Source organism: Corvus cornix, chromosome 4, assembly GCF_000738735.6.
Source record: "Corvus cornix cornix isolate S_Up_H32 chromosome 4, ASM73873v5, whole genome shotgun sequence".
Lineage (NCBI taxonomy): Eukaryota > Metazoa > Chordata > Aves > Passeriformes > Corvidae > Corvus > Corvus cornix.
The window spans coordinates 12,163,385-12,175,995 of NC_046334.1; the positions used below are offsets into that span (position 1 = coordinate 12,163,385).

At 52.9% G+C, this 12,611-nt stretch overlaps 1 protein-coding gene across 1 annotated transcript; it reads left to right on the forward strand.

Annotated features, from left to right (window-relative positions):
- The first annotated feature begins 2,171 nt into the window (after window positions 1-2,171).
- MEPE (matrix extracellular phosphoglycoprotein) lies at window positions 2,172-6,763 on the forward strand. Its single transcript, XM_039551330.1, has 4 exons — window positions 2,172-2,407; window positions 3,990-4,043; window positions 4,183-4,275; window positions 4,386-6,763. The coding sequence occupies exons 1-4, from the start codon at window positions 2,348-2,350 to the stop codon at window positions 6,363-6,365; spliced, it is 2,187 nt and encodes a 728-aa protein (XP_039407264.1). The 5' UTR covers window positions 2,172-2,347; the 3' UTR covers window positions 6,366-6,763.
- The last annotated feature ends 5,848 nt before the right edge of the window (window positions 6,764-12,611 follow it).

The window sequence follows — 12,611 nt, forward strand, 5'->3', positions numbered from 1 at the left end:
ACAGTGACAGTGGTGCAGCTACTTCCCTCCTACATCAGTGATGGGGATGCCTGGCTGGGAGTCCTCAAGATCCCTGCTCAGGGTCACTCCTCAACTGGAGTGTGTCCCTGGCCAACTGGAGATCTGCATTACGGATAGGGATGGAATAAATCCCACTGGGTTCCAGACAGATGCCACCATTTGGGAATAGTGATGCCCATTATGCACAGTTTATGGCAGGTACTGTGCTGCTCTTGCAGTCCTAGGAAGGGAAGCTGAGTTCAGCTCCTGCTGTAGGTCCAACTGCAGAACTAGTCTATTCTCACAACAGCAAGTTGCTGGCCATTGTACAAAACTGCTTCCGTGTGCCAAAGCCAGGCTGCAGTTGCTGGAGAGGCAGGAGGTGCTGCCTGCAGCATAGGCACCCATGGAGACAAATCCCTATGGTGGCACTGGGGAGCCCTGCATGCGCTCATGGCTGGTGGGGGGACGCAAGTCTCCCATCATCCACATCCCCGGGGGGTGCCCAGAGACGTCAGGGAAGCAGCATGGACAAAGGGCCCTGGAACTGCCAGGGGCTGGGTCCCGCTCCCACAGGGCGTGTAGCCCAGTCCCATGTGCGTCAGCCCCCCAGGCACCTGGCAAAAGCTCTCCTCCAGGAGCCAAGGCACATGGGCTGACTGCCCTGTGCGGTGGCATCTGACTGCCGCTCCCTGGCCAGTGGGCAAGCGTCAGTTTCCTGCTGGCTCTGGGATTTGCTCCTGCTCAAGGCTGGATGCTGATGGTTTAAGCGTTTCTGGTGATAATGCAGCAGTCGTGCCAGCTCCTGGGGTTTGGGTTAGAACAGAGTGGGGAGTGGGGATGGCAGCTGCTGTCACCACCACCACAGTGAGTGCCTGAGCCAGACTGGCCGCAGCAGTGGGAACCCTTCTTGGCAAGGGCATAGGTGATCAGCAATGACACCAAAACTAGAGGTGGTGGGGAGGAGGGTTTGTACATCATGCACACCTCTGTAGCGCTTCTTTGTCATGAAGTTGGGCTCAAAGGGACCTGTGCAAGCAGTGCATGGAAAAATAGATTTTTTTTCTTTTTTGCCACTCTGCACTTGCATAGGTTTAGCTCGGAGGGGTTGAGGTTGAAACCCAAAAAGCAAGTGTCAGAAGACACAGCATGGTGGTGGCTCTCAGCTTGGCCAATACTGCCCTTCTGTGCCAAAGGGCCAGAACCAGGCCTGGCTCTGGATATTGCCCTTCCCTTTCTGCAGCCCTGCCGGCTTTCCCATGTTGGTCACAGTGAGCAAGCCAAGACCCACTGCACACCCTCTTATCAATAACCAAGCTGGACATGTGCCACACTAAGATCTGCGCTAATCATCGAGCAATTTTGCCTTCAGAACAGATATTTATAAACTGTGCTTTCTGTTTATCCAGCCAGGTGGAACATTTGATAGCTGTCTTTCACCACAAACACATTTTTAGCTGGAAATTACTCCCCCTGGTTATCTGCGGGTGCTGCCAGAGCTGCCAAATGTCCTTGGGCAGGAGCTGATTGGCTCTCCGCACCCGGGGCCAACTTTAAATTTCAGCAAAGTGGGCACAGGCTCCACGGTCTGCCACTGGGACCTGCCTCCGACGGGGAAAGGTAATCTTCTTACCTAGCTTCCTGCCCTGTCTCTTTCTAACCCTTCAGCTCTGCTACCCCTGAGCAGGCATTCTCCTGCTTTCACTCTAGGTAAGCCACAATGTGGATGGAGACATCCCGATCCTTGGCTGTGCACATCTCTTGAGCTTACATTGCTTTGTAGTGCTGATCCTTGTGCATGAATGTCCTTCTGGTGCTTCCTGTAGAAATGCTGGTACGGCTGAAAATAGTCTCTGGGATGCACCTGCAAGCCCAAGCCAGGGAGGTTGGGTGAAATGAGAATTATTGCCCAATGGAGCTATTGCCTCCTGCCATTTATCAGTGCTGTAAAAGCCTGCCACTTTCTTACTTTGGATTTATGAATGGCTTAGCTTGTAGAAACTTCGGGGGATCATTAATTGCAAATATCCACCCAAGCTGCTTTGACAGAAAGAGTTAGGAATCTTTAATAGCTGGTGTCAGAGTGCCCACTCGGAGCTGCTGGCCGTGCCCTACACACATGGTAAGAGAGCATTGGCCTTGCTGCGAGGCATGCAGACAGGCAAGACAATGCCAAGGGCCACCGCAAAGCCTGGGAAAAGCTGGGGTCACTGGAGCATACCGCCATGGGAGCTTTGGGATAGTGGGAACTTTGAGGTTGCTGCTAACCAGGACTATTGAGGACCACACGTCCCAGGAAGACAAACTCCAGTGATGCTTCACTTTGTGCCTCCAGGAGCAGACCAAGATGCAAATATCCCTCGTCTGCCTGTGCCTGTGCCTGCTCAGCACAGCCCTCGCCACACCTGTAAGTATGGCTTTTCCTGGATTCCCAACATGCTGCTGGAAGCGTGAGGCATACTACCTGGTGCATCCCTGCATGCTTTCAACAACTATGGGTTGTAGTTGTGTACACCACCTCTGTTGTTTGGGAAGGGGATTAAGGTCAACAGCAGAGATGAGCCCAGCAGGAAAAATATATATTAGCACTGAGGTGGCTGAGCATGTCCCTTCAGTTTAGCAATCAGGGCATTGCACGAGAGCCTGTCTGGGCAGCTGTACCTCTTCTCCTGGATTTCTGTGGATCTGGGCTCTGCCCAGTGCTTTTGGCCTGGGAACAGGCTGAGCCAAGCCACAGGAAAAGAGGTGCGGGAAGGATGCTCATCTTACCTGTGTGGGTAACAGTGGTCAGAGAGGCACCCTCAATTATTTTCCAGCTCTCCTAATGTGAAATTTTGAGAGATTTAACTAAAAAATAGGCAAACTAACATGAATATAATAGCAGCCATTTTTGTCCTGCATAACTGTTGCTCAGCGTACTAAATACACAGGTAGAGTGAAAGTCTGCTCCTAGAAAAGGCTTGCTTTTTTGTCAGGGTAAGGAGGAGGGAAATCCCATTTCCCTGAGGGATGGGCCTCTCCCAAATCCCATTTCCCTGAGGGATAGGCCCCTCCCACGTGTCTTCTACCCCCCAGAGCAAGCTCTCACAACCCAGTCTGTAGCGGGGCAGCCCAGGGGAAGGCAATAAATCAGCACAGATTTGCTTTTCAGATAGGGGCACAGAAGAGAGTTAATACTATGCTGTGTAACCAGAGCTGTAATTTGACCTTTGGTACTGTTCACAAACAATGGAACAACCTACGAATATTCCATACTTTGGGGTGTGTTTCTGACCCTTCAGCTGAGCTTGGGATGTTTCAGTGATTAATTTTGCTGAAATCAAAAAGGACTTCCCTCCATGGGGCCATCTCTCGCTATGGCACATAGGGAATGCCTGAAGTGGCTTTGTGGGGCTCACAGGATGCTCCCACCAGCAGGTCCCCCAATCCTGAGGGATACATTGGCCAATACCCTCCAAAAGATGCCAGGATAATCAGGGAGAGCTGGAAGCCTGCAAGCATGTACAGAAACCTGGCTGTGCGGGCACAGATGTTGCTGCTCAGTTGCCCACTAAATACTGGGAAACACCACCAGTTAACCAGCTCTGGATTCCCATCACAGGCAGATCCAAGCAGTTAGTTGAAGCATTCTGGTGTGAGCAATGGTGCTGTGTATTAAAAATGCTCTGCAGTAAAATACTCTGCAGCAGACTCCAGGAAAAGGTTATTTGCAGACCAAAAATACCCTATGAAAACTAGCATGCAATACAATCATGCTGCAGCAAAATTCACAATACTTTTCAGACCCTGGAAATGGGGTTTTGACCTTTCCTACTATGGCTATCTTTAAGTCAGCACCCCAGGTAGTGCCTGCAAATGTATTGGCTTATCAGTGCAGTTTTCCCACCCTTCCCTGACCACTGGGTGGCCAGCAGTGGACGCTGGCAGCTGCCTGGATTCTGGGGCAGTGTTTGATGCCTCAGCTCTTGCATGTGTTTTGCTGCCCACAGGTGCCACCACCGCTTCCTGGGGGAGCTTCTGGGAACTGTGTGGGACAGCACCGGGTAGGTATCCCTCTGCCACATCCTGGGGCCTCAGTGGGTACCAGTGGGACCCTACTGCAGTGCCAGGCACAGACAGAGGAACTCTTGCCAATGCATTTCATAAGAAAATTGTGGCTTTCGTTTTTTTCTTCCCCACCAGATACTTCTGAAAGGATGCAACGCCAAGCATGGCTTCTACATTTTCAAATACGTCTACTCATTCTCAACACGGAGGAACCAGACACAGATAAAGGTGAGGATGTGGCCAGGGGACACTGTGGGACCCTGGCCTGGCTGCAGTGCTCCCAGCAGCCATCCATCACCAGGGCTGTCCCTGACCTCTCCATTGTGTGTACTGCACAGAAAGAAGAGGCTGACCACCAGAGTATCATCCCCAGCCGCCGGCTGGATGAGGACAATGCCAGGCGGGAGCCACCAGAGGCCAGGACAGCCCCAGAACACAGTGACAACAGCAGCACTGAAGTAATTGAGTATGGGATTGTCCTCAAGGCTCAAAACCACAGCACCCCGGGCATTGGCAGGGACGGTCCCAGTCCTCATCCTGGCACTGGCACGCGAGCACGTGGCAGTGGTGGTGGCACAGGTCCCACCCTGTCCAGCTCAGAGGGCAGTGGCGATCTGGATTTGGTGGTGGAAGTTGATGGCAGTGTTCCCATTCTTCCTCAGGGTGAACGCCCCAGTCAGGCTGTGGTGGGGAACAGGTCCAGTGTCAAGAGTGAGGACAAGGATGATGGTGACCCCAGAGTGGTTCCAGCGGAGGGCGCCATGCCTACCGGGAGGGGGAGGGCCCCTACCACCAGAGTGGCAGGGGATGAGGGCAGCGGGGAGGCCACTGTTTCTGGCCAAGGGCAGGAGGGTGTCAGGCGAGGTACAGGGACAGGAGGCATCGCTTTGTTCTCTGTCACTGAGAAGACTGAGGATGTCCAAGTGGATACCGCTGGTGTGGATGAATATGCTTACATCCCTGACTCGGGCAGTGTCACCATCACCCGTGGGAGCCTGGGCAGCACAGACGGGGCAACCAGCTTCACCCAGGTCTCTCCGGACAAAAATGACGAAGTCAACATCTTCATTGGGAGGGCCAAAATCCACGTGGGGGAGCAGGAAACTACCCTGGCCGGTGCCACAGTGGGTAACGAGGATGACGGCATCCCGTCTGAGGGAACCAGCAGCCCCCTGCCCAGGCTGGGCGTCACTGCGACACCCAGTGGTGGTGACGATGACAGCATCCCTGCTCACAGCCAGCCTGAACGACCGGCCACCACAGCCCCCCCAACCCGTGGGGACAGTGTCACCAGCAGCCCCAGGGATGGCCATCCTACTGGAGAGGATGAGAAAGGTGCCACCACCATGGGTGTTGATGGAGGACTGGTAACCCCTGTCCCCTGGAGAGTCACTAGTGGTGACATTACCAGCCCCACAGTGTCCAGCATCCGTAGGAAAGACGATGATGAGGTGGGAGGAGAGGGGCAGAGGTTCAAGGGGAAGCCAGGACGTGTGGCTACCACGACCCCCCGCCAGTGGGGTAACACGGAGGCCGCTGTCACTGTCCCAGCCGAAGGGGCCAGCATCCTCCTGGCCGCTACCGAGGCAGACCGCACCACCCCGTCGGTGACAGCCAGCAGCCGCAAGGCAGGCATGAGCACTGTGCTGGGCAGGGGAGGGAGCGGGGAAGTGGGGACAGCCACCTCCCAATCCCCCCGTGTGAAGGGACGGCCCGGGGCAGGGGTGAGGGTCCGTCCAGGGGGAGCAGGGCTGGACAAGACACCCAGGACGGACAAAGCACCTTCCCCACGTGGGAAACCCAGCAGCTGGGCGTCGAGCGGAGCCCAGACCAGTGTTGGCGGCTATGATGGCAATGCTGGGGGCAGGTCGCAGGCCATCAAAGCAGGGGCTAGCCCCACTCCACAGGCAGGGCACGACATGGACAGCACGGTAGCAGGCAGGGGCCGGGAGCGGGGCCGAGGCGGCGAGAGCGGGGGAGCAGTGCCAGGGGCCGGGGACGGCCGCATTCCCGGGCACCACGGCAGGAGGCTGGGGGCTGGGGCGCCGGGCACGCTCGCGACGCTGGGCCGCAGCAGGCAGCTGGACCAGGTGAAACGCGCTGACGAGCTCCACGTCCGCGAGCGGGCCTTTTACAGCCTCGGCGGGGCGGGCGGCGGCCCCCACGGCCCCTACCCCGGCCCCGGGAGCGCCGACAGCAGCCAGTCCTCCGAGGGGGACCAGGGCAGTCAGAGTGAGAGCGGACAGATGGGACTGCAGCCCTCAGGGTGGGGATCCCCAGGGTACCCCCAAGGCCGCTGGATCCAGGGGCCCCTCTGAGGCACGGCTGGTATCCACCCCGGCAGGCTCCAGCGGTGGAGTTGGGGGGTCCCACATGCCGCGTTTTCCCCCTTGGCGTCCCCGCCACGGGCTCTGCTCTCGCCTGGGTGAGGGGCAGGTTGCTGGGGGGCACACGGTGCTTCACAGCCCAGGAGCCAAAAATCGCTGGTTCATGCGATCTGCTGTTAATTTGGGGGAGGCTGCACATGGCACAGCAGCAGGGATGTGTGGGTGTGCTGTGCTAGACAGCCAGGGAACAGCAGCCATGCTACATGGCATAGGGTAGCGGTGTTTGTGCACTGATGCGAAACAAGTAAAGAAGCAGTGAGAAAAAGCCTCTGTCCTCACGGTTTCACTTCCAGCTACTGGAGAAATAAAGGCATTTCTGTATCTGAGGATCTGCTGACTCTGGTGTTTGCAACGGGACTTCAGGCAGTCTCTCTGCCACAAGCAGTGTGCTGGGGGTGGGCTGGCCCCTGGGCATAAGGGGATTTCTGGCCCCAGCACTTCCCTGGCCCAACCATCTGTGGGGCTGCAATTCGGCCAACAACCCCCACACATCCCTCCCTTGGGATATTGAACCCTACTAGCTCTTGCTCAGGCCCACCAGCCTCTCTGGGCTTGCTGGGGAGGCCCACAGAGCATCCTCCCCCTTGGCTCATCCACCTCATCCAGGGAGAAGTCCCCATCGCGCCCTCCTGATGGTGCATTTCCTGGCCACACCGTCTTTCCAGGAGCACCATAAGACCCTGGCTATGCCACCGCCATTCCTGCTGCTGGCCCCTGCACGTGGACCAGGCTGGGCTTCGACATGCTGGAGCCATGGTGTCAGTGATGCCCCAAGTTAATCACTGTTTATGCAATTGCAGGTTGCTTTTTCTGTCCGAGAAGCTGCTAAAACAGGCATGTTCAGCAGCATGCCAGAGTGAACGGCACAGTGGGAGAGGTGTCAAGCCTCAAGGGGAGGGGTGCTGCCTCAGCACATGCTGGGGGGGCTTACCACCAGGGCTGTGCCCATGCAGGGAGCAGGTGGGAGCAGCCAGGAGCAGCCACAATGTCAGTGAAGTACCCACAGTGAAGTACCCACAGGTGTGCCCTCTGCACACCTGCACACAGGGAGGTGGCAGATCCTGTTACAGGCCATAGAATCACAGGATGGTTTGGGTTGGAAGGGACCATAAAGATCATCTAGTTCCAACTCCCCTGACATGGGCAGGGATGCCACCCACTAGATCAGGTTGCTCAAAGTCCCATCCAACCTGGCCTTCAACACTTCCAGGGATGGGACATCCACAGCTTCTCATGGCAGCTTGGTACTTAGGGATCATACATGGTTGATTCATGCTGGAGCACCAGGACCAGGATAACACTGTGTGTCTCACTGGTGCTAACAGTTAACACCAGCTCTCGGGACTCTGCTTTGCTACTGCTCATGCTCTCCAGCAGAAAAGGTCAACAATTACATGAGCCCACTATGCCCCCGCCAGGGCATCAGGCCCTAGTGTCTCCTGGGAAGCTGCTCTGTGTAGCTTGGTGCCAGCACTTCAGGGACATGGAGATTTAGGCAGCCTGTGGCAGGGATTTGCCTGCAGTTTCCCAGGCTCGGGGCAGCATGCAGAAGACCCCCAAAGGCTCACGGACCTCCTGCGCTGGTCCATCTGTCTCAGACTGAAAGGTGCTGCAGGGCTGCTGCCCATCTGGGCTGGGTGACTCACCCCTAGAATTGTCACGGCATATCACACCCCAAGACTGATGGACTGTGGCAGTGCTCTGGGGATCTAGGGCTAGGCATGATTGCCTGATAAATTAAGAGGGTGGTTTTGGGGTCTCGCCACTGGCAGGGTTGGAACTAAGGAGTTTGCAGCCCCGGCTTAGTGCCCAGGTACCTCCATCCTCAGTCCTGACCACACCCTTGTCCAAACGATTAAGCAACATCCTTAAGCAAGGGCTGGGCACCATCTAGTGGAATAAAAAGCCTGTTGCTGGGAGTCTTTTGTGCCTGTTGAATGATGCCCAGCTTTGCCTAATGCTGGCGTTGGCACTGCTGCCCTCTTGTCGCACTGTTTCCCCGAGGTCCTAGGGACCCCTGCCTGAATGGCAAGGTCAGGTATAAAACTGGCTAGTTCAGGTACAAATGGCATACATTTGTAAACCAGCATTACTTCCTTGCACAGTTGCTGCTAAAGCACCTGGAATTTTTGTGCTGTGACTCTGGCTCTACATCTGGAATAATATGGTATTTTGGGATGCTCATCCCAAGCCCCCTGCTCAGCACCACAATGGTGCCTGGCTCTGCTCTTCCAAAACTCACCTGCCAAATAGCACAAGTGGCCACTGAACGTAAAACTGCGTTTCCCTAGGAAAGGGTTTTCCCAGAGTATTGGAGCAAAGCGGGGAGCTGGTCTCTCCTTGCAGTGAAGGGAGAGCAGATGAGGGCTGTCAGAGTGGGAGCTGGCAGGGTGACACTGCCCACCCCTCATGCTCAAACACCCACAGCAAGCTTACAGCTGGGCTAGAGGTAGTCACCAGGTCTGGGAGGTGTTCCTCTGGGACCCTTTGCTCTTTGGCCCTGCTGAGCTGTGTGTTTTTGAAGATTTAATTTAGACTTTTAATAAATATACATTTCTTTTCTGTTCCATATGTTGTTCTTTGTTTTTTAATCAAGGGAAACAGTGATTAATCTACATGTGTTTCTTCACACTGGGACAGTAGAGGCTGTTGCTGAAGGGATTTAGGGTCTTTCATCCCACCCTGTGAGTTAGTGAACCCAAGTGAAGAGTGATATGTACCTTCTGAGGGTACAGAACAAAAAATAAATTGCCCCTAACAATCCCAGCTACTCTTATGAGCACTAATTGTGGGCATGTGGCCAGGCAAGTATGGGTACATACTGCTTCTTCAGGCCAGTGAGGTTGCAAAGAACTGCTGAAATGCTTTTTGAAAGAAGTCTAAAAACCAATGAGGAGCTTTGAGGAACCATTCAAATGACGTTTTGAATGGTATGCTTTCAGGTACAGAGCTCAATGCTGGCTGCATGGAGGAGGCAGGTGGTGCCCATCACAAATAACTCTTCTCAGATTCTTTCACAGTGTGGTGGCAGCGGGCGCAGCCCAGAGAGACAAGGGTGCCTTCCCTGTTGTAGCATCATGGTTTTTCAGAAGGGGGCAAAAGCAGACAGAGGGAGCAGCTGAAAGCAGCACCTCTCAAAAGAGAAGGGGCACAGCTACAGGACAGTAATGATTTTCTTCCTCACCTGCTGTAGTTACTCAGTGAGACCCATTTTCATCCCACACCAAAGACCAGGCACTGAGAGGGACTGAAATACTGTGCACACCCCCAGAAAACCCCTCCTCCCAGTGCTCAGCCTTCCTGCTCCTAAGCTGGCAGCCAAGGCTGGGCAACTGGAGAGGGCCTGAGCACATCCAGGTTTTTGGAGGATGGAAGATACCCTGAAGCCTCAATCCATTGCCTAGAGAAGCACTTACTGCCATTGAGGAGGGTGCAAAGCAGCCCCGGCAATAAGAAACTTACCTGGGTTTTTCTTCTGCAGAAGAAGCCACACAGTACTGCCTACCATCAGGGGGCTTCAAAAATGTTTTCACTTACTCTGAACAGTCTCTAATAGACCATCCACCAGCACTTCCTTCTAAACATTTTGGGAAACATGCTCTGAAGTCACAACCAAGCAAAGGCACATTTTGACACATGGAGTGAAATGCAAATCTCAGTGAGATTAGTAAAAAATATAATCTGTTTGGGATCTCTTTTGGTAATCCTTGCCTATTTCCCTGCATCCTCATAGTGGATTTAGAGGGACTGGTCTGCAGGGTTGCTTTGGGGAGCAATTGCCCTGGAGTTGGATACTTGGGTGTATGGCATCCTACCTACATTCACTCTTCTTGAATTACTTTATGGGCCTTGCTCTGATCATCAGGGTACCCCTGACTTGAGAGAGTACAGAGCTGACAATCCCTGGCCAGTGAAATGTGGGTTTCTCACTTCCTGAGGTTCTCTGGAAAAAAACTTCTCCTGCCAAAAAATCCTGGCAAACTGTAGCCATCATGTGAAAATCCTGATGCCATTCCTCCAGGTGATTAATATACCAAGCCAGTCAGTCTGGGTTCAGCTTAGGCTGCTAGCTATAATTAATCTTTTAAGTTTGGGAAGTTGATAGATAAAAACTTCTGTCATGAAATGGAATGGCAAGGGGTGTTTCAGAGATCTTACACCTTGCTTCAAAGCTGGCCTGCATGGGAGGAGATAAAATAGGTATGTGGCCTTTTCAGCTTCCCTGCAATGGGCAGAGAAGGGGCAGGAGCTGTATCTCCCTCCCACCACCAAGTGATGAATATTTTCAATATTCATCACTTTAATTTAAAAGTGTTGGGCCTTACAAAAATAAAGTCTTCCAGCCCCCTGTTGCCATTGTCCAGCAGTGATGAGGAAGATCAAGCCTGACAGCCTTCAAATGTTTGGCTTACTAAAAACTGACCCTCCTTTTTCTCACTGCTCCCTCCTCCCTTATCCCCATTGACACATTCCTGCTAAAAGCCATCCAACTTCTCCCCAAAATACAAGTGGGGCTGAGTCCACTCAGCCAACCTCAGCTGTACCTGTAGAGTGAATGAACAGGCTCCCTGCCTTAACACATGGGATATTTCATATGCCAGTAAATCCACTTGTGCTTCATCTCAGCTTAAACACTCCTGCTTTCCAAAATTGTTGGGTCCAAAGGGGAAAGTTTTAGATAATAAAAATCCTAAAGGAGATTTAATGCTTGAAATAAAAGTGCTAAGGTGCTAGAGCAACTCCAAATACGTATTTAATATGTGAATAAGTACCTCATGCCAGGCACTGAATATGACAAATGAAGGGTGTGAGTATGATGACCCAAACCAGCCTTTGCTTGAATTTCCACAGGACTGAGAAAAATGAGAAAGTTATCCCCATCCATCTTTAAACACTCAACACTTTGCCAATTACCTAAAAGCAACAGTTGTATCAACAGAGAAATTATTTTAAGAAATGATCCTCCTCATGTAGAGTATGAGCTGAAAATATCCATATGCTATCCACAGCACTGATGAATTTGCACCATCCTCCCCACACCCAAAAGCACCCACAGGACTAGGGGATGAAGAGCATCCCTGTGTCCAGCAGGGCTGGCAGGGGTTTGCTGCTGCTCTCAGGAGCGCCAGCCAAACCCTTTGAACGCTGATCCAGTGGAAGACTGGCTAGAAGAAAAACTGAATTTTAATTTCACTTTTCTTGCTGTGTTGCCTTTCATAGTAGAGCAGGCCTCAAGAGGAAGGTGCTATCCCCAGGAGCAGAGCAAATCTCTACCCAATCCTCTTGCAAAGTGCTCAGCAGAGGAATAGTTGAACACCTGAAAACTTCAAGACTTCAAAGGCTTTAAATAAGAATATAAATTGTTAGACTTTCACCAGTTTAGAAATAAACCCAACCCAGCACCAAAATCTTTTGTTTTAATTTTAATTTCTATTTACTGGGGATTAAAGTTAAAACAGTCTCATGAGAGTTTTCAGCCACAGACTAAAAACATGGAGGAGAAGAGAAGCTGTGGATGCCCTGTCCCTGGAAGGCCAGGCTGGCCAGGGTCCCGCGCACCCTGATGTGGTGGATGGTGTCCCTGTCCATGGCAGGAGATTGGAACCAGCTGATATTTAAGGCCCCTTCCGAGCCAAAGCATTCTGGGAAACCATGCGGGTGCTTCTGCTACAGTTAATAGAATGTTGCCACCACCAAACTGTTGCCACCAGGATTCCATCCCAGGGCACTCAGGTGACCTGGGGTACGTTAAGTCAGTTGATGGATCCTCTGCTGGGAAGCAGATGCACAGTGTCCGTCTCCTCTGCGTTGTGTCCAGCTTCTCCATCCCCGGTGGGAACAGAAGGTGATTTGCTGACGTTTGTGAGAAAAACTCTTGACTGGCTACACACGTAAGTGTAGATTATTTTTTAAAAGGTTTCTGATGCTGAGGGGCTGTTCTGTGCTGCTGGCCCAGCTGCAGGTGTCTGAGGCTCCAGTACTGAACTGGTACAGAAACTGGTGACTCAGGGATGGGAATCCTAGAGCAGGGGTAGTATTTAAGAGAACAGGTATTCCAGATAGGTAATCTCCTCTCTTCTCTTCTGGTAGGTTTGGAAGAACATTGTTCTCTGACCTCTGGAAATCAGGGCTTTGTAGCAGTGTGCTACCTAAAGGAATCTAAGGCATCAATCGCTG